General features: G+C 34.6%; 5 protein-coding genes across 5 annotated transcripts; 4 read left to right on the top strand and 1 right to left on the bottom strand.

Moving 5' to 3' along the window:
• Positions 1-2,378: 2,378 nt before the first annotated feature.
• Positions 2,379-7,239, top strand: LOC123263003. The gene is made up of 6 exons (XM_044725515.1): positions 2,379-2,829; positions 5,752-5,841; positions 5,950-6,082; positions 6,902-6,957; positions 7,034-7,180; positions 7,212-7,239. Exons 1-5 carry the CDS (start codon positions 2,440-2,442, stop codon positions 7,163-7,165), a joined length of 801 nt encoding a protein of 266 aa, XP_044581450.1. The 5' UTR covers positions 2,379-2,439; the 3' UTR covers positions 7,166-7,180; positions 7,212-7,239.
• Positions 7,240-7,805: 566 nt separating this feature from the next.
• LOC123262998 lies at positions 7,806-10,528 on the top strand. The gene is made up of 5 exons (XM_044725507.1): positions 7,806-8,308; positions 8,373-8,840; positions 9,150-9,397; positions 9,736-10,155; positions 10,206-10,528. Exons 1-5 carry the CDS (start codon positions 7,823-7,825, stop codon positions 10,507-10,509), a joined length of 1,926 nt encoding a protein of 641 aa, XP_044581442.1. The 5' UTR covers positions 7,806-7,822; the 3' UTR covers positions 10,510-10,528.
• An 832-nt stretch (positions 10,529-11,360) lies between these two features.
• LOC123263110 lies at positions 11,361-15,931 on the top strand. The gene is made up of 5 exons (XM_044725646.1): positions 11,361-11,925; positions 12,794-12,941; positions 13,011-13,673; positions 13,980-14,478; positions 15,004-15,931. Exons 1-5 carry the CDS (start codon positions 11,389-11,391, stop codon positions 15,929-15,931), a joined length of 2,775 nt encoding a protein of 924 aa, XP_044581581.1. The 5' UTR covers positions 11,361-11,388.
• A 1,015-nt stretch (positions 15,932-16,946) lies between these two features.
• LOC123263002 lies at positions 16,947-19,036 on the top strand. The gene is made up of 3 exons (XM_044725514.1): positions 16,947-17,670; positions 18,555-18,702; positions 18,777-19,036. The coding sequence occupies exons 1-3, from the start codon at positions 17,155-17,157 to the stop codon at positions 19,034-19,036; spliced, it is 924 nt and encodes a 307-aa protein (XP_044581449.1). The 5' UTR covers positions 16,947-17,154.
• On the bottom strand, positions 19,025-21,530 carry LOC123262999 (cytochrome P450 9e2-like). The gene is made up of 2 exons (XM_044725509.1): positions 21,267-21,530; positions 19,025-21,116 (listed from the first exon to the last, which is right to left on the bottom strand). The coding sequence occupies exon 2, from the start codon at positions 21,111-21,113 to the stop codon at positions 19,632-19,634; it is 1,482 nt and encodes a 493-aa protein (XP_044581444.1). The 5' UTR covers positions 21,114-21,116; positions 21,267-21,530; the 3' UTR covers positions 19,025-19,631.
• Between the last annotated feature and the right edge of the window lie 81 nt (positions 21,531-21,611).

Below are 21,611 nucleotides of genomic sequence, written 5' to 3'. Positions count from 1 at the left end.
TTTTTAATTAATTAAGAAAATTTACAGTAATAGGTAGAATTAATTTATAACGAGAATAATTAAAAAATTAATGAGAAAATTTATTTTAAATTACAATAATAATTAAACAATATTTACAAAACAGCGTTGCACCGTATAAAGTTCGTTCTTACCGAGCGATCTGTCAGTCAGCATCGGATACCGTTGTGAACGATGTCTACTATAAATTTATTGAATATTTACGGTGCATACGCAAGTGAATCTACGACGTTATGACCAACACTGTACGCTCAATATACTGTCGAAATACGGTGATTTTACGCTACTATCACGGACAATAAAATAAAAAAAAATATTTCGGACAGTTTAGACCGAGACTCGAATCCGATTCATCTGGTCGCGCACCCAAGACTTTACCAACTTGGCCATCTAAGACATTACACGGAACATCTGATTCAGTCACATCATCAAGTGTCAAAACCAAGTCATTTTTTTTTCATTGCACAGATAAAAATAGCTTAAATAAAGTTATATTTTTTCCATGACTTCAAAATAATAATCGTAATAAATGATTCAAATTTTTGATGATTACGAAATTCTTAATTTCGAAATTACGGTGAAATTATTCACTGTATAAAAAAAGTTCTGGAAAAGAAATTGCTAAAAATTGAATTGTTAAAAAAAAATATCTCATAATAATTTTTTTTGATAAGAAAAAATTTTTCTGTAATTTTGAAATTAAAGTTTTCGTCTCTAAAAAAAAAAAAAAAAAAAAAAAACAATATTGATTATTATATTTTTCATAATCAAAAGGTATTATGGTTTCTCATTTAAGACTATGAAAAAAATTCAACACTTGTAAGCCATAAACTCTTCTGAAAAGTATTGAAATGATGGATCTCTGTGGATTGCCTGTAAATAAAATTACAATAATTTAATATTTTTTTCAAATTTTTCATCCCGATTATTTACTGAAAATTTCTCATTTACCTATCTTTTTATACACTTTGAGTATTTTTAATGAAATAAAAAAAAAAAATATATAATCAGCACTTTTTCATTGTTGACTAGTAAAAAATTTCTGACTTACCGACATTATACGCTCGTTTCACTCGCAGACTACTGTGCATCTACCACCGAGTTACGGTTTTTCGACAATTTATACGTTTTCGAATGACTGTCAAATGACAGACGATCGATCGATGATCTACGATTTTTACTTAGGTAAAAAATAGGAGGTCAAGTAAAAATTTGGTTTTTCGAAGAGTGAAGTATCCACTCTTATAATTTAGATGAAAAATATGAAAATATACACAATAAGACAAACTATTCGTAACGTGATTGGTCAAATTCCACTCTTATAATTTAGATGAAAAATATGAAAATATACACAATAAGACAAACTATTCGTAACGTGATTGGTCAAATATATCATAAGTATGAAAATATAGATAACTCCATACTAAATTCACACGCGCGCTTGCGCGCGCAACGTATACTAGTGATAACTAAACAGAATAAAAATCATAAAGTAATAGTGAAAAACTTTCACAATGATACTCGTCGTTCACTGTCAAATGACGGCCGTTCGATAGTCTCACGATAGTTTCACGATCATTTTACCGTGGCCACGAATCCGCCAGGGTAACAAATCTTTATTTAAATGAAATAAATGAGTCGATTCAGTTAAATAAACCAAAACGAGGTAGTATTTGATTCAAAGTAATATATATTTGAATAAAAGAAATTTGTTAACATTAAATATATATTTTTAATTTATTTCAAATAAATCTGCGCATTTGAGCCAAACAAACTGTTTTCTCAGTGTACTGGAATTGATGCACTGATAGAAGGATTTATTTGTATTAAAAAAGATTTGTTAATAGTTAACAAATCATTTATTAGAGACCACTTTTTAGTATTAAACAAATATTTCTTAGTATTTAAAATGATTTGTTTGTATTTAATAAATCTAATATTCATTTATTAAATATTAATAAATCTTTTTAAATACTAAGAAATATTTTTTAAGGACTAAAAAATGGTCTCTAATAAATGATTTTTTAAATATTAACAAATATTTTTAACTATAAACAAATCCTTTTATCAGTGTGTAAATCAATTGTTACCAGAATCCAATGACGGTGGATACGTATTATTACATTTTGCGTGTATGGACGACGATGAAGATGCCATTGATTTACTGGTTAATAAATACGACCAATACGACCAATACAAGCTGACGTTAATTTAGCAACAACAAATGGAGCTCAACCAATCCAATTGGTGATTCATAATTATGATGGTAATGAATGTGAATCGATTCGTATTTAGCTAGAAGCTGGCGCTGATCCCAACGCTGAATTTACAAGTAAAAATACTCCAAAATTCTCTAAAAATTATCCCTGGCTGATGGATTAATTTGGTGATAAATTATCATTGGCGTCACGTGCGGCGTTTATGAACGAGTCAGTATTGTTTGAATTACTTATTGATTTTGGAGCCGACATTACTGTGAGAACCAAAGATAATAAAACTTTGTTGATGGTAGCTTTAGAAGATGAAAGTTACCGTGTAGCAGAGGTCATTGTCGATAAATTTTCACATAATTATCCAGAATTAATGAATGCTCGTGATAATCAAGGTAGAAATGTATTCGACTATCTATTTGATGATAAAGTCTGTAGAAAATATCGTTTTAGTGGCGAGCAGTTTGTCCAAATAGATGCTCTAGATAATGTTGTTTACAAAATATATCATTATTATTTAAATAATGATTATGATGAACAAATAAACAACGATGAGCACACGCAACTGTGTAATACTGCTGCTTACAGAGGTCTCGCTCAGGTAGTTTCAAATTTATTACGCTATAATCCCTCACATATTTATTTAACATTAAAAAATGGTCTCTAATAAATGATTTGTTAGCTATTAACAAATATTATTTAATACAAATAAATCCTTCTATCAGTGCAGTCAATTCGTTCAAGAGATATCATAAACGAAAGAAAACCGAAAAGTGTTTTCTGCACATAACTTCACATAATTTCACATAATTTCACATAATTTCAGCCGATTCGTTCAAGAGAAATCATGAACGAAAGAAAACCGAAAAGTGTTTCCTGCACATAATTTCACATAATTTCACATAATTTCAGCCAGTTCGTTTAAGAGATATCATGAACGAAAGAAAACCGAAAAGTGTATTCTGCACATAACTTCACATAATTTCACATAATTTCACATAATTTCAGTCGATTCATTCAAGAGATAACTTCACATATATTTTTCCACATAACTTCACATAACTTTACATAATTTTGCATAAGTTCACATAACATTTCTTTTCGGATCGTTTTTGATGAGATAGTATAATTTTTAGACTTTTGAGCTGGAAAAAGCATAGAAAAGCTATCTCTCCAAGCTCGGAGAGCTCAAAATAATACATAAATCGATCCAAAAAAAATTAGGAAAACGGTTGACCCTGAAGGCCATCCCTGCAACTTCCCGCTAATTTCATACTTAGGCGCTTAAAATTGCACCAATGACGTTTTTGAGCTCTTCGAGCTTAAAAATACAATTTATGGGTTATTTTGAGCTCTCCGAGCTCAAAGAGATTGCTTTCCTATCCTTTAAAGCTCTTCGAGCTCAAAAGTCTGATAGAGATTTGATAAGACACTATTTTTTTAATTTTTAAACCACAATAACTTTTGAATGAATAAACTGATTTTTACGCGGTTAGAAGCATTCGACGCAGTTTTTCAAGCCTCACAAAGAATCTTAAATTTTGAATTGATCGCGCTAGGAATTTTGGAGTTATTCCGAAAAAACACTTTTTTCGGTTTTCTTTCGTTCACGATATCTCTCGAATGAATCAACCGATTTTGACCGGACTGGTGGCGATCGACGTGGTTTTTTGAGGTTAAGAGCTGATTAGTTTTTGGAATTGAACTATTAAGCCGTTTAAAAGTTATTCCAAAAAAACCACATTTGAAAAATTTTTTTTTTTTTCAGTTTTTTGAAGATTTCTCAAAATCTATTGATCTGAATCGGTCCAAATAGTTTTCAAAATCTAAGTTTGGTCAAGCCCTTTCGAATGGCACCAACCGCGATGAAATCGGTCAAGCCGTTCAAAAGTTATAAGCGGTTCACATACTTTCACACACACACACACACACATATATATACAGACACCGTGACAACCTCGCGGGGATAGTCAGGGAAGCTTCCTATGACCTTCAAACGTCGAGATCTGATGAAAACTCGATTTTTGCAAAACGGGGTGAAAACAATAACTTCCCGATTTTTGAAAATCTTCGATTTTCTTAGCGGGAAGTTAAAAAGATTCAAGACTTTGAAGCTAAATTTATTTATGGGTTGTTGAAAGAAACTGTTTTTAAGTATGGAAAAAAAAGAGAAACTTTGTATAATCTGGCTGCTAAGATTTTTAATGATAAAACTGTTAAACCGTTCGCGAGAAATAATAAATTTATCAAGTGTCTCGATAAGTATCGACCAAGAGATGATACTTTAAAAATTATTGTTCATCAGATGAAAGTACGACTTGATTCAGTTAACAAAAGAATTCGATTGTTAGAAAAAGCTAAAGAACTTAGCAAATTATATTGGATGTTTTTGAATTTTTTAGCAATTATAAATTGAAAAATTTTATTAATTGTGTTCAAAATATCTAATTATTTTTATATTAATAATTTGGTCATACTTAATTAACCTCGTAGGATTATGCATATATTTTTCTACAATATTTATAAGTCATCTTGTCATATTCTATAATTTTTTAAGTTAATTTTTTAACTCTATTAATGTTGTAAACTATTGGGTTTGTTTCAATAAAATAAAATAAATTCTTTTAGATTTTCTTAATTAGATTTCATATCATTAAAGCTAATTTTTAATTTTTCACTTAGAAGAATACAAAAAACGATAGGAGATATATTATATGTTCTTTGTACTCTCAATAATTTATTCGTTGTAATTTAACGATAATGGTGCGTTAAGCGCCATTTGACGAAGATTGAAAGTTTAATGAGAAAAATGTAAGCTTATCCGGCGATGACAATAAAGGAATCTTCTTAAATAACATTTTTTTTAGTCTTTTTATAGCGTTTTTCCGGAGTAAGTTACAATTTTGTTATTTTTTTAATTAATGTCTTTTTTTTTTCTTTTTTTTTTTTATTTTAACCCCGCTTTTCAGACTTCTGTCTCGATAGGGGTCCGGCCGAGACCGGAAGGGGACTCCAGGCTGGTCGGTACATTAAGTTTGGCAGAATAAGTTTGGCGGTATTACATACTTTTTCAGCCTGGAGAGTAATGCGGCGATGGGCCGACTTTGGGGAAACTGCACGCATTTGCCTGTGCCCCACCGGTAGCACAGGGCTTGGGGAAACCATCGAAAAACCCAAACCTGTACAGCCCGGCGTGAGTTACGAGCACCGATGTTCACTGAAAATTAAATTTCAGCTCACACCGGGATTCGAACCCACGCCTCACCAGTCCCAAGCAAGCATGACAAGCATTATACCACTTAGCCATGGGACTGGCTCTATTTTTTAAAATTATTTTTTATTAATCTTATTATTTACTACAAAATTTTTTATTTTATGTATTTTTACCTGTTTAACATTTGTTAAATTTCAAAAAATTGAATAATCACTCTTAGATTCTTTAATTTAGCATTCTCCGCTACATGTGATTTGATGTCATCCTAACCTAAATTTTTTTTAATTAATTATTTATTTATTTTTTTAGGAACAAACAAAGAAAATGCAGCTGACTATCCGTGGACAGGATACTTTCCTGGTAGAATGCCAGGACAGCGAATTAGTTTTTAATCTCAAGGTATTAATAATAAATTTATTATTGATATTTTTAACTAGCTAAAAATTTTATTTTTCTATTTTAATAAATATTTATAAACCGATTAATTAATTTTAATTGATTTTGCAGGCTAAGATCGCAGAAGCCCAATCTTTCGAAGATACAGAGTTTACTTTGAGTTGCAACGGGCATTTATTGGCTGATGATACTCCAGTGTCTCATTTAGCTGGTCATTTAGACCTTAATGTTCCTCTTCTTGGAGGTTTGTTTTATTTAATTTAAAAATAATACTTTGAATTTTTTTATTAACGCCTCGAATTACAAGCCAAGAAATGATTTTTTATAAAAATTAATAAGTCACTTTTAATCTCCTAAAATTTCTGAAAAAAATGAGCCGTCGCACGACAAGATTGGCCGCAGGTCGATTTTTGATTAATGATCTATAGATCAATTGATAAATTATTAATGCGATTTTTTATATGAATCATAATTAATTACTTAGGGTTGTAGGGGTTCATTTTACTCGGGAGCTTGAACCCTAGGTCGCAGTATGACTAATTAAAAAAAAAATACATTTTTTTTTTATTAACCTTTAATCATACATGGTGTCCCAAAAGTCACGGACGCCATTGTAGCATCTGATAAACAAAATAATTCTGAGACGAAAAGTCCTTAGCCATTTTTTAATCAGACACATAGATAATTAATTATTAATTAAAATAACGTCCTTCTATGCGTTAGAGAGAGAGCACTAGTGTCAAGTCAAGTGCGTTACAACGAAGACGCTTGCACGTGTGAATGTGTAAGTAAATATGTGTGACTACGTTAGCTATATATCCTACTAGAAACTAGTTAGTCATACAGTTAGTTGTGTCTTTGTTTGGCACATACTTTACTGGACACTGGCGCTCTCTCTCTAACAAATAAAGAGACGTTATTTTTAATTAATAGTTAATTATCTATGCGGTTAATTGAAAAATGGCTAAGGACTTTTCGTCTCAGAATTCTTTTTTTCATCAGATGCTACAATGGCGTCCGTGACTTTTGGGACACCCTGTATATTATTTTTTAAATATTTTAGGTAAGGTTCATGGATCTTTAGCTCGTGCTGGTAAAGTCAAGGGTCAAACCCCCAAGGTAATTTATCTTGAATAATTTAATTTAATTTATCCTAGTAATGACAAATTTAATTAATAAAATAATAAATTAATAGGTTGAGAAACAAGAAAAATCAAAAAAGAAAACGGGACGTGCTAAGAGACGCGTACAATACAACAGGAGGTTTGTAACCGTTGTACCAACCTTCGGACGTCGTCGTGGACCAAATGCTAATCCTGGCACATAATTTTTATTAATCAAATTTGGCTTAGCATATTTTTTTATAATCATAGTAATAAACTTTTATTAATTAGCTTTAAATTTTATTTTTAGTGATTATTGAGCCAGCCCTTGATTTTACATCAAAACTAATAGGTCACTTTTAATCTCCTTAAAATTCCGAAAAAAATGACGTATCGCACGACTCAATCCGCTACAGGTCGATTTTAGATTAATGATCTATAGATCATTTGATGAATTCATAACGCCATTTTTTCTAGGAAATCCTGGAAATTTATCTAGAGTGTGGGGGCTCATTTTAATCGGGACAAAAAATTCTAGGTCGCTAGAAGTTAATTTTTTAGAAAAAGCCAATTTTTTTTTTTTTTTTTTTATTCTATTTGACCATGTATTTTTTTCATTACATCTTTCGTAATTCTACACGAATCTTATCGATAAATTTTAATTGTTAAAAATCTATTATAGAATTTAATTGCAATCGCAATTAAAGTTTCTACGTAAAAATCTTTATCGACAAATTTATCTATCGATCAGTCGTTAAAAAATTCCAATTGAAGCCAGCAAATTAAAAAAAAATTTTTTTTCAAACTTTAAAATGTTTTTAAAATTTTTTCTGATATTTTTATTTATCAAAAAAATAACCGGAACTCCAGAAATTTTTAAGATGAGTTCCTTTAAAACTTTTGCGGAAAAATTCACTGAAAAGATAGACGTCGAGTTGAAATTAACTTTGAATTCATTCTCGAACTTCGAAGCGGGAATCACGGATTGGAACGAAGTGAATTTTTTCTCGGACGTCCAGGAGCTTCTGGAGGACACTAAGCTGAGATGTGCGGGTCTTTCTGGACACGTTTCTCGGTGGAACGACTTCCATGAACTCCTGGTGAAGCACATCCGCCGAAGCAAGGGAACTGAGGGAGTTTTAAACGATTTGCATACCAAGGCTTACATATTTTACTCCTCAGTGGTGTATTTACTCCAGCAACTTCCGAGTTTGGCACCAGACAGCCAGCATTTGGAATTTTCCCAATTTTGTAAAGGGTTTAAAATGATGAGGGAGAACAATATTCTTTTTAGGTCGGAAGGAGAGTATAAAAATAATACTAAAGACCTGACCGGGTATTTTGAAGAAATATTCAAAGTTTGGAAGGTTTGAAATATTTCATTATTAATAATTTATAATATTACAGATTTTTAATGAATTTTTATTTCAGACCCCTGAAATCAAAAAATTCTGCGGTAAAATTCCGTCCCCCCGCGCTGGATTGTTGAGATACTTCAAAGTAATTTTATCAATCCACCTCCGGAGATTTATAGTCTCTTATTTCGGCAACGCAGTCTGTACTCGAATCACAGCTAAGAAAGAAACTGAAATTCTCGAGCAATTCCTCAACGAATCAAAGACTTACACCACATTAATGCAAATTGCTCTGAAAGATTTAAGCCATTATGTCTTCGATTGTCCGCCGAAAATTAAAGAAAGAGACCAGGAGGCCTTAAAAATCCAGTTGGAAAGCCTGATAAGGATAAAAATCATCCCCGAGACGAGTCTGAGCAGTTCTGCGATGCCCTGCAAACACAATTGTGACCTCCAAAGCATTGGAAGTTCTCTAAAAACATACGAATGCTCAAAATATCTCGATTGTCGGTATATTTCCACTGGATATGATATTTGTCTATTGGTAATTGTTTTAGATAACAAGCCACTATTAATTTCCTTGAAATTCCGAGAAAAATGAGCCGTCGCACGACAAGATTGGCCGCAGGTCGATTTTTGATTAATGATCTATAGATCAATTGATAAATTATTAATGCGATTTTTTGTATGAATCATAATTAATTACTATGGGTTGTAGGGGTTCATTTTACTCGGGATTTAAAATCCTAAGTCGCAGTATTGATAATTTTAATTAATTCAAAAATTTTTTTTTATGATTGCGTATTGGTAATTACTTTAATTAAATTTTTTATTTTTGGAAATCTGACGACAGAATAACAGTTCAAGATCTTACGAATGGATAAAAGATAACGAGGGAAATATCTATGGTAAGAGTCAACACAGTAGAGCGCACAAAGTGTGTCAAGGGACTACTGTGACCTTAAATAGAGAGTACACGTGGTACAATGGATATTTCTGTGATTACTGTGTTTGTACGTGTGTGGAAAAACCTAAATGGACGAGCCGAATAATCACTGCGATAAGTTTCCGTGATCAACTATCTGACGTCAAAAATAACAGGTAGTTAATTTTAATTACCGATATTTAATAATATTTTTTATTTTGGGGCTTTGTTACACAAAAAATCGGTTTTTTGGGAATAATTACCGATCTGATATAGAAATCGGCACTTTTTTTTCGATAGATCGTTTCTATAGACTCTTCTGGGCCTAAATATGCCAAAAGATCGGCACTTTTCAAAAATATCGGTATGAGACTTCAAGAGTTAAACATGAAAATCGGTATTTTTTAAACTAATTTTTTTCTCACTTAACTTTAACGAAACTAGGGGTTGTTATATATCATTTCACGCGGAATTTCACGAGAAATAACATGGTGACAATTAAAAAATTTTTTAGCGTCGTAGTTGGAGTGAAGTTCGTGAAGAAAGATTTTATGATCCACGTGCAGATAAAAGAAGGACAACTTCTGCCTTACGGAGAAATTAATTTAACAAGATGGAAGGATCTCGAGGCCTTTGACTACTCTGAAGAAAATGGCTGCTTTTATTTGGACAGTTCCTCCGCAGATTCTAAAAACCGGGTGATGACACCTGGAAGAGACTATGGACCTGCTGAGAAAATTAATTTGGACGACCTGGTGGCCCCACCAGGGTACCTGGTCACCGGAGTGAGGTTCAGGTTCGCTTGGGATTCACGTGCTTGGCCCCTTCTTAGGCGCGGGACCACTCAGCTGGAGATCCAAGCAACAAAGTTTGATTTTGTTCAAGGAAAACTTTTTGGAAAATCATTCTGGGTTCCCGCAAGTTCAATGTCAAAGTAAGTTTTTAAAAAATTATCGAATAGAGCATAAATTTTGTTGATTCCAGGAAATATTTGGAGCTGGAGAACCCAGATGACCCTAGCAAAGCTCCCGAAGAGCTCCAGGAAGTCACTTCAGGAAAAACAGTCAAGTTCCGAGCCTCAGACTTCGAAAAAGACGCCGGGCAGTCGACAGTGCCTTTCTTCGATGGCAGAAGCCTGGAATTTTCACCTCCAGTTCCCCTCCAGGGCCTGGGACTCTTTCACCGTGGACACAAGGGCTTTGGAGGATATCTCGCCTTTCGTGCGGTCGATCTTAATATGTTCACTATTTTTTCTGACTATTCAAATTTTGTAAAGAATTTTGAATAAAAGCAAAATTTTCAATTTATTTAATTATTTTCTGGATTTTTAAGCGAACCAATGATTTCACAGAAAAACTAATAAGCCACTTTGATTCTCCTTTAAATTCTGAAAAAAATAACACCTCGCACGACCCGATTGGCCGCAGGTCGATTTTTGATTAATGATCTATAGATCAATTGATAAATTATTAATGCAATTTTTTGTATTAATCATAATTAAGTACTATGGGTTGTAGGGGTTCATTTTACTCGGGATTTTAAACCCTAGGTCGCAGTATTACAAATTTTAAAAAATTCCAAACTTATTTTTTTTCATAATTTTAATCAGTTAATAAATAGGTTAAAAAAATTTTTTTTAAATAAATTCTTTAGATATTTTTAATGTTTATTTTATTCCGAGTAAAATGTCATCTTACGACTTATTTGATAGTAGGTCGATATCTTATCAAAATTCTAACAATAACCTTGAACAATTTTCTAAATTCGAGCAAAAAGACTCAAAAGTACTGAAGATCTTTCTAATAGAGGATAAAATTCTATAAAAGGACCTTCTATGCATCCTTTACCCAAAATTACAATCTAAACTTTCGAAATATTAAATCACACCAGAATAATTTCAAGCACATTTCTATTATAAGAAAAAACCCATTTCATCACCTCATAATCTGTTAAGCCGCGCTATCTTTTTATCACTCGAGTACAAAATTACCGTAATAAATAAATAGTCAAACAATGTAATAATTACTTTTATCAAATACCACGAAACGTTTTTTATTTACCCTAGCTAAAATATTTTATAGTCCATCTTATATAAAAACGCCCGGAAGAAAAATTTATCAGTCGAAACTTGAAATTCACCCAGCGTTAAATTAAAAAAATAAACAAAATGAGAGTGATATTAAGTGTCACAATTCTGGTGCTGACCTTCTCCGGGAGCAACTGCCTCCTGGAGGAGTTCCTGATGTCCGACGACCTAGACCCTTACGCGGCTTTCGTCAGCAAGATGGAGGACAATTTGAAGGGCAATTGTCTGACCGAGTTCTTGATGCCAAGTTGGCGACGGAGGTTCGCCGTCATGAACACCCTTAAGAACATGACGAGGGTCTTGTGCGAGTACGACAACGTAGACAACACCAACACTGAGTTCCCTTGGCGGTCTATTATTGAGAAGCTGGGATTTTACGAAATACAGGAGATGCAGTTCAAGTTCGAGCCGATGCACCTGATGAACAAAATCGCCAAGTATTGGACTGAAATTGACAAAATCACGAAGACGATCGACTTTGATACCGACCTGGATTTCGGCTGCGACGATTTGAGCAAGTACTTTCAATGGATATATAATGTAGATGAGGAATTATGCAACGGGGATATCAATAAAGTGTACGCGCAGTATGTCATAGCGATCAAGGATAAAATGGAGGTAAGAAAATTTTTTGGAGGAAATTTAGAAATCTACGCAGGCTGCGGCCTGGGAATCGTCGGCCCCAGTAAAATGAGTATAAACACTTGTATGTTTAAATAAAAATAAATAGCATATTAATTGATTAATATTTTATTAATCGATCTATAGATCATTAATCAAAATTGACTTACGACCAAATGAGCCGTGAGACGGCCCATTTTACTCGGGAGTTATCGAAGATTAATTATTTTTAATTAATTTATTTTTAAAAAATTTCCTAAATCCATTAATCGCCTTATTAATCATTAATGAACAAAAAAGTTTTGTATTTTCAAAAATTATTAATACTGCGACCTAGATCTTCAAATCCTGATTAAAATAAGTACCTACAACCCTTATTGATTAATATTTGTTCATCCCAAAAATCGCATTAATAATTTATTAAATGATCTATAGATCATTAATCAAAATTGACCTACGACCAAATGAGCCGTGAGACGGCTCATTTTACTCGGGAGTTATCGAAGATTAATAATTTTTAATTAATTTATTTTTAAAAAATTTCCTAGATCTATTAATCGCCTCATTAATCATTAATGAAAAAAAAAGTTTTGTATTTTAAAAAATTATTAATACTGCGACCTAGATCTTCAAATCCTGATTAAAATAAGTACCTTCTACAACCCTTATTGATTAATATTTGTTCCTTCCAAAAATCGCATTAATAATTTATTAAATGATCTATAGATCATTAATCAAAAATCGACCTGCGGCCAATTGGCTCGTGCGATACGTCATTTTTTTTGGAATTTCCTCAGGATTTCAAATAACTTACTCCCTTATTTCTAAAAAATTCCTGGGGTTTAATTTTTGCGTTTTTTTGCAGAAATACGCAAGCAAGCTCAATATTTGCGTTATGAATAAGACTCTTCAGAATGAATTGATGGCGTTCTTTAAGCTGGGGATGAAGGCACACATTCAGAGGTATATTCTTACTTCTTACGAGGTGACTGTTTCTAACCATTGCAAGGATTGTAAGTATTTTAACAAAAAAAAATGAAAAATAACTTTACTTGGTATTTAAATTTGAAAGAATTTTTCAGCTTGCGTAGATGCAGAGCTTGAAACATTAAAAACTCAGTTTTTGAATGACGTCGAAGCCTACAAAAATTTGATGTTCAAAACCATGGAAGAATTCGCGGCTTACATTAAAAAGTGCGACGCGCCAAAACCGACAGTTCCTCCATCCCCTGAAGATCCCAAAAATCCTGGCGGGGGAGTAAAAATTTCGGATCCAAGCAACAAGAAGCCTCCGGCGCCTCCAGCGCCAAAACCGACAATTCCTCCATGCCGTGAAGATCCCAAAAATCCTGGCTGGCAAGTAAATATTCCTCATCCATGCAATGAAAAGTCTCCGGCGCCTCCAGCGCCAAAACCGACAATTCCTCTATCCCCTGAAGATCCCAAAAATCCTGGCGGGGGAGTAAAAATTCCAGATCCAAGCAACAAGAAGCCTCCGGCGCCTCCAGCGCCAAAACCGACAATTCCTCCATGCCGTGAAGATCCCAAAAATCCTTGCTGGCAAGTAAATTTTCCTTATCCATGGAATGAAGAGTCTCCGGCGCCTCCAGCGCCAAAACCGACAATTCCTCCATGCCGTGAAGATCCCAAAAATCCTGGCTGGCAAGTAAAGTTTCTTTATCCATGGAATGAAGAGTCTCCGGCGCCTCCAGCGCCAAAACCGACAATTCCTCCATGCCGTGAAGATCCCAAAAATCCTGGCTGGCAAGTAAAGTTTCTTTATCCATGGAATGAAGAGTCTCCGGCGCCTCCAGCGCCAAAACCGACAATTCCTCCATGCCGTGAAGATCCCAAAAATCCTGGCTGGCAAGTAAAGTTTCTTTATCCATGGAATGAAGAGTCTCCGGCGCCTCCAGCGCCAAAACCGACAATTCCTCCATGCCGTGAAGATCCCAAAAATCCTGGCGGGGGAGCAAATATTCCGGATCCAAGCAACAAGAAGCCTCCGGCGCCTCCAGCGCCAAAACCGACAATTCCTCCATGCCGTGAAGATCCCAAAAATCCTGGCGGGGGAGCAAATATTCTGGATCCAAGCAACAAGAAGCCTCCGGCGCCTCCAGCGCCTCCTTCTCCCCCTCCTTACATTGAATTAGAGCGAGCTTATCAAGTTACGATAGTCAGCGAGGAGAAAATGGATAAAACCGGAAGCTGCTCGCACAATTGTGACCTTTCGAAGGTCAGCATCAATCCAGGAGAAGAGTGCCAAGATTACACCCAGTGCACATTTATTTCCCACGGATTTGACGTCTGCGAGGCTCAAAATAGCGCGAGGAGGTACGATTGGGTCAAGGATAGAAATAACACGGTCTATGGAACCCCTTCTGCTTGCAACGGAAGAACCAAGTCATTTTTCAACATGAATATCTGGTTGTTGTCACTCACTTCCTGCGATTATTGTGTTTGTACGTGTGTTTCTAAGCCTAGACATGATCCACATACTCTTACGGCTGTCAGCTTCAGAGAGCAAACTTCGGATGTCGTTAATGACAAGTAATGATTATTAAATGACCTTGTATCTTGTGAACTATTGACATTTTTAAAGATATAAGCTCATGATGATGTTACATTCATCGAGACCTTTCATGTGAGTACCCACATCAATTTTTCATATATTTTATATATTTATATATATTATATATATGTATATATGAAAAATATATCAAAAATTGATGTGGGTACTCAGATGAAAGCTCTTGATGAGTGTAACATCAAGATGAGCTTATATCTTAAAAAATATCAATGATTAAGAAATTACCTTGTATCTTGTGAACTATTGACATTTTTAAAGATATAAGCTCATCCTGATGTTATACTTATCAAAGCCTTTCATCTGAGTACCAACATCAATTTTTCATATATATGTATATATATATGTATATATGAAAAATATATCAAAAATGCATGTGGGTACTCAAATGTAAGCTCTTGACAAGTATAACATCAAGATGAGCTTACATCTTTAAAAATATCAATATTTAAGAAATTACTTTTCAATTAAACAATTTTATGTTTCAGAGTTGTCGTAGGTCTAAGATTCGTAAAAAAAGACTACATGTTACACATTCAAATTGCGGAAGCGCGTCTTTTGCCCTACGGTAAAATCAACGCATCAACTTTTACCTGGAAACCTTTGGAGAACTTTGAGTTGAAAGAACAGGAGCAAAAGTTCTACATAAAATCAAGTTTTGGAAGGATGGAGGCGCTTTCCCTTGGTAAAGACTGGGGTCACGCTTCGTCGATCAACCTGGACGACGTGGTGGCTCCCAAGGACTACATAGTCACCGGAGTGAGGTTCCGCTACGCAGGAGACAATTTAGCCTGTCCAGTGTTCCAGTCCGGTTCCCTGGAACTCCAGCTGCAGGTCAGAAAACTGGACTTTGCAGGCGGCTACATATCCGAGTTCTACAGTCCCAAGTGGATCTCCGCTGGGAAAAAGTATCACAGCGAGCTGGTGCTCTGCGAACCCGACAACCCACTCAAGGCTTCGATGAACACCGAATTGTCTGCTAGCGGCCATTTTGTTAGGTTCCAGGCTTCGGACTTCCGTAAAGACGCCGGGCAGTCCACGGTTCCGTTCTTTGATGGGTTTGATGTTCTGGGAACTCCCTTGGTTCCCCTTAAAGGTGCTGGGGTGTTCCATCGAGGTCTTAAGGGCTTCGGAGGGTTCGTTAGTCTCAAGATTTATGGTCTAAATTCCAAGTTTTATTCTGCTGCTAATGTCAAGAAAGCAGCTCCTCCAGCTAAGCCTGCAGCTCCTCCAGCTCAGCCTGCAGCTCCTCCAGCTCAGCCTGCAGCTCCTCCAGCTCAGCCTGCAGCTCCTCCAGCTCCTCCATCTAAGCCTGCTACTGATAACTTAGATGAATTTCCAGTTTTAAAATTGATGGAAAATTTGCTTAGAAAACCGATTAAAATAATACATGATTTTGTGAAGAATATGGATTAAATTGTAATTTTTAAATTGTGAATAAATTATTTTTATTTGGAATTAGTTATTATTTCTGGTGATTAATAAGCTAATGATTGATTTTAAAGATAAACTAATAAGCTACTTGTAATCTCCTTGAAATTCCGAAAAAAATGACGTATCGCACGACCCGATCCGCCACAGGTCGATTTTTGATTAATGATCTATAGATCATTTGATAAATTATTAACGTGATTTTTTGTATCTCATCTTGGAAATTTATCCAGCATATGAGGGTTCATTTTACTCGGGATAAAAAATTCTGGGTCGCTAAAACACAATTTTTCAAAAAACAGAAAAATTTTTATTAATGTTAATTATTTAATATTAAATAAAATTTTATATATTCTTTTTACTCAGGTTTACCTCAAATTTTATCAATAATAATGATTTTAAAGATAAACTAATAAGCCACTTGTAATCTCCTTGAAATTCCGAAAAAAATGACGCATCGCACGACTCAATCCGCCGCAGGTCGATTTTTGATTAATGATCTATAGATCATTTAATAAATTATTAATGCGATTTTTGGTAGGAACAAAAAGTAATCAATAAGGGTTGTAGGTAGTCATTTTAACCAGGATTTAAAGATCTAGGTCACAGTATTAATAATTTTTAAAAATACAAATCTTTTTGTTTCATTAATGATTAATGAGGCGATTAATGGATCTAGGAAATTTTTTTAAAATAAATTAATTAAAAATTATTAATATTCGATAACTCCGGAGTAAAATGAGCCGTCTTATAACTCATTTGGTGGCAAGTCGATTTTGATTAATGATCTATAGATCGGTTAATAAAATATTAACGCGATTTTTTGTATCAAATCTTGAAAATTTATCCAGCATGTGGGGGTTCATTTTACTCGGGATAAAAAATTCTAGGTCGCTAGAACTGAATTTAAAAAAAAAAATACAATTTTTATCAACGTTAATTACACAAAATTCTATATAATTTTTTTTACTCAGGTTTACCTCAAATTTTATCAATAAATCGGCCTTCTAAGTTGTAGCTTCTTAATGATAATTATAGACCATTAGTCACCTTTACTCAAAGACAAAGAATCAAAGTCATTAACAGCTTTAGGTGTTAATTAAAAATTAATGACAAAGTTGGCCCAGTAATCTTCTTTTATTTGATTACACTTCTTCTATTTAACCAACAAATAATTTTTTGAGTGTTTTAATTTTTAACAATTTACTATGAAGATTTTTACTTTATTATTTTTCGTGATATTAATCTCGGAAAATAACGCAAAAGTGGACAACGCAGAACTGTACGATGATTTTATCTACGAAACAGAAGTTCGGGCAAAAGGCGCGTGTGAGCGAAGAGATTTCCCGCTGAATTATTACGACAGAAGAGAAAAGCTGGACCAAATCCTGGAGGAGTTTAACACTTTCATGGCCCAAAAAGCTTTGACTGGAGACAGTTCGTACGAATTTCCTGGAGAAGATCTTCTCCGAATGATAAACTTCGAGGCACTGGCTGACAAGAAGGCGGGTATCAAGATGGTGGATGAGAAGAATAAAATCAACTACTACTGGACATCTCTGAACCAGAACACAGTTCGGAATATTGTTCCCGGAACTTTGACGAGGTTCGATTGCGACCCTGGCAAAATCTTCGACTGGGAAACTAAAGTCGATCCGGAGTTCACTTCTGACATCAACGAGATTTACAAAAAATTTGCGATGACTGTTGCCGAGCTCCTGCAGGTAAGAGAAATTTTTTTTTAGAATAATTCAAAAATCCACGCAGGCTGCGGCCTGGGAATTGTCAGCCCGAGTAAAATGAGTATAAACACTTGTATGTTTAAATAAAAATTAATAGCAAATTAATTGATTAATATTTTATTAACCGATCTATAGATCATTAATCAAAATTGAACTACGACCAAATGAGCCGTGAGATGGCTCATTTTACTCGGGAGATATCGAAGATTAATAATTTTTAATTAGTTTATTTTAAAAAAATTTTCTAGAGCTATTAATCGCTTTATTAATCATTAATGAAAAAAAAAGTTTTGTATTTTAAAAAATTATTAATACTGCGACCTAGATCTTCAAATCCTGATTAAAATAAGTACCTACAACCCTTATTGATTATTATTTGTTCCTCCCAAAAATCGCATTAATAATTTATTGAATGATCTATAGATCATTAATCAAAATTGACCTACGATCAAATGAGCCGTGAGATGGCTCATTTTACTCGGGAGTTATCGAAGATTAATAATTTTTAATTAGTTTATTTTAAAAAAATTTCCTAAAGCTACTAATCACCTTATTAATCATTAATGAAAAAAAAGTTTTGTATTTTAAAAATTATTAATACTGCGACCTAGATCTTCAAATCCTGATTAAAATAAGTACCTACAACTTTTATTAATTAATATTTGTTCCTCCTAAAAATCGCATTAATAATTTATTAAATGATCTATAGATCATTAATCAAAAATCGACCTGCGTTCAATTGGTTCGTGCGATACGTTATTTTTTTCGGAATTTCCTCAGGATTTCAAAAATCCTACTCATTTTGGTCTAAAAAATTTTTTAAATCCATAAATCGGGCTTTTAACTAAATTTTTTATATTTTTCAGGAATATCAGAAAGAAATGGAACTTTGCCAGAAGATTCCGAGCATTAAAACCGCCCTCATTGATTTTGTGACCCAAGCAATGAAATCTCACTTCCAGCGGTACATCATTGATGTCTTCGATGCGCGAGTTTCTACTTTCTGCCGTAGACGTAAGTTTATATTATTTTTCTTCGCTGTTTTTTTAGAATATTGAGTTATTTATTCCTTTTTTTTTTTTTTTTAGAATGCATCACCACTGAAGTAAGAGCGATTAATCGAAGATTTATTCAAAATCTTAATGGTTTGGACGAGTTGATCGTGCTGATGACCGCTGACTGGCACGAATTCCAAGAAAAATGTGAACTTAAATCTACAACAACTTCCACAACGACTCCAGCGCCAATTATAATTCGTCCTTACCATCGATCTCGGCCTCACCTAAGCGACGACTATGATTGTTGGGGTATCTTCGACTTGTTTAAACACCACAACTACTTTGATTAGTTTCTTTATTAATTACATAAGTACTAAAAATAAAAAAATTTTTGGAAGAAATATAAAAATCCACGCAGGCTGCGTTCTAGAAATCGCCAGCGCGAGTAAAACAAGTATAAGCACTTATAAGTTTAAATAAAAATTAATAGTAAATTAATTGATTAATATTTTATTAACCGATCTATAGATCATTAATCAAAATTGACCTACGACCAAATGAGCCGTGAGACGGCTCATTTTACTCGGGAGTTGTCGAAGATTAATAATTTTTAATTAGTTTATTTTAAAAAAATTTCCTAGACCCGTTAATCACCTTATTAATCATTAATGAAAAAAAAAGTTTGGTATTTTAAAAAATTATTAATACTGCGACCTAGATCTTCAAATCCTGATTAAAATAAGTACCTACAACCTTTATTGATTAATATTTGTTCCTCCCAAAAATCGCATTAATAATTTATTGAATGATCTATAGATCATTAATCAAAATTCGACCTGCGGCCAATTGGGTCGAGCGATACGTCATTTTTTCGCAAATTTCTTCCAGAATCCAAAAACTTTACTCACTTTTCCCTAAAAAAATTCCTTGACCCAAAAAATCCCACTAAACTTTCCTCCGTTCTAATTTCACCCAAATTCCTCCTTTAGGCACTAAATTCAGACTCTTTTTATCAAAAACAATCTCTTTGTTAGATTTCTCACTCGGGAGGATCCAAAACTTCTTCACCAGCCTAGCGAGCATCAACTTGATCTCCATCATAGCGAACCTTTCCCCAATGCACTTCCTGGGTCCAACTCCAAAAGGCATATAGACACAAGGATCAACATTTCCTTTGTTTTCATCCGCGAATCTTTCAGGGTCAAAAGTCTCAGGGTCAGGAAAGTACTTGCTGTCCTTCTGCATGGCAAAAACCGGAGCCCAGAGGACAGTGCCCTCTTCAACGTCAACCTGGGTTGAACTTCCCGGAGGAGGTGGAAGCTTGAACCTCTTGGAGCAGACGCGATCCAGGATCACTACCGGAGGGAAGAACCTCAGAGTCTCCAGGATGACCATCTCCAGGAACTTGAGCTTCCCCAGGTGTTCATAGTTGATTTCTTCAAAGAATTCGACCTCCTGGTGCAATTTCTCCTGGATGTCTTGATGGAAAGCAAGCTGGTGGACGACGAAGCTCATCAGCGTGGAAGTGGTGTCGAACCCAGCAAGAAAGAAGATGAACGCCTGGGCGACGATGTCGTTGCTGCTAATCTTGTCGCCTCTAGCCTGCATCAGGAGGTGGATCATATCCGGCCTGACGACCTTCTCCAGGTCCCGACGCTTCACTTCCTCCCGGATCAAGTCAATGAAGAACCTGTTGGTGTCCTTGCTGAGGTAAGTCTGCCCCAGGAGGCGCATCATCCTCGGGAACATTATCCCCATTACAAACTTGAAGATCCTGGAGATTCCAGTTAGGTTGGTCGCGTCCTTGCCGCGGAGGTAGAACTCATTCGTCCTGTCCTTTAAGGAGTCAACGGACAGTCCGAAGGCCGAAGTTGCAATCACGTCATTAGCGTACCTGGTGAACAAGTCCTTAGCATCTAGGAGTTCGCAATCCTGAGGATGATCTTCTAAATGCTTGATCACGTTCCTCGAGACTTCTGCCATCAGCGTAAACAGAAACTTCATCTTCGTTGCAGTAAACGTCGGCGTCAACGCACCTCTCACTTGGCGCCATCTGTCCCCCCGGAGAGAAAACACGTTTTTGCCCAGGATCGGGTCGAAGTCTTCTGTTATGAAGCTCAAGTGGTCCGGGTTGTTGTCGAAGTTCTTTATGAAGATCTCCTTGATTATTTCTGGAGAGTTAATTAGCAGAGTTGGCGTGTTGAAGTTCATCAAACCGATGTAAGGAAGTTCCGGGTGCTTGAGGTAAATTTGGCGGGAAAATTCCGCGGGAGACTGCGAACCGGTGAAAAAGAATGTCGTGTTACCGACAAGAGGAATAGGTCGCAGGTGCGGAACTTTTCTTGATGACCAGTAGGTCATTTGGCGGATTATGAAGTACGTCAATATAATGACTAAAGCTGTTAGGAGGATTGTTATAACCTCCATTGCCTAAAATTTACAAGTTTTGTGGTTATTGACTATTAGTAAGTGATGATTTTTTTTTTTTAATAAAATTTGTAAATAAATGATGAGGTCTATAGGTTATTTTTCAAAATATTTAATAAAAAATTAAGATTTTTAATTTTTAAATTTACTTACAGAAAATAAGATGTCAACTATAGTAGAGTGGTTTCTAGACTGACCTTAGTTGCTTATTGCGTTCAATCACTAGTTGCGTAACAATTATCATTTGATTGATGGAGTGGGAAGCGCATACAGTATTTACTTGAGAGGAATAAACGTGTTCTATGCAAAGTTTATGTGGACGTTGGACTACCAAGATATTTATAAGCAAGCAGTTTTTTTTGTCTTGTTAATTTATAAGGAAATAGTTTTTTTGCTTTATTTAAAAGCAAGATTAAAGATAAAATATCGATCCTAAAAAAAAAATTAGGGATGAAATTTATAGAGGGTTAAATTTTCTACAAAAAGTGTCGTGAAATT

This window comes from Cotesia glomerata, linkage group LG4, assembly GCF_020080835.1.
Source record: "Cotesia glomerata isolate CgM1 linkage group LG4, MPM_Cglom_v2.3, whole genome shotgun sequence".
Lineage (NCBI taxonomy): Eukaryota > Metazoa > Arthropoda > Insecta > Hymenoptera > Braconidae > Cotesia > Cotesia glomerata.
This window is presented reverse-complemented; position numbering and strand designations above follow the sequence as displayed.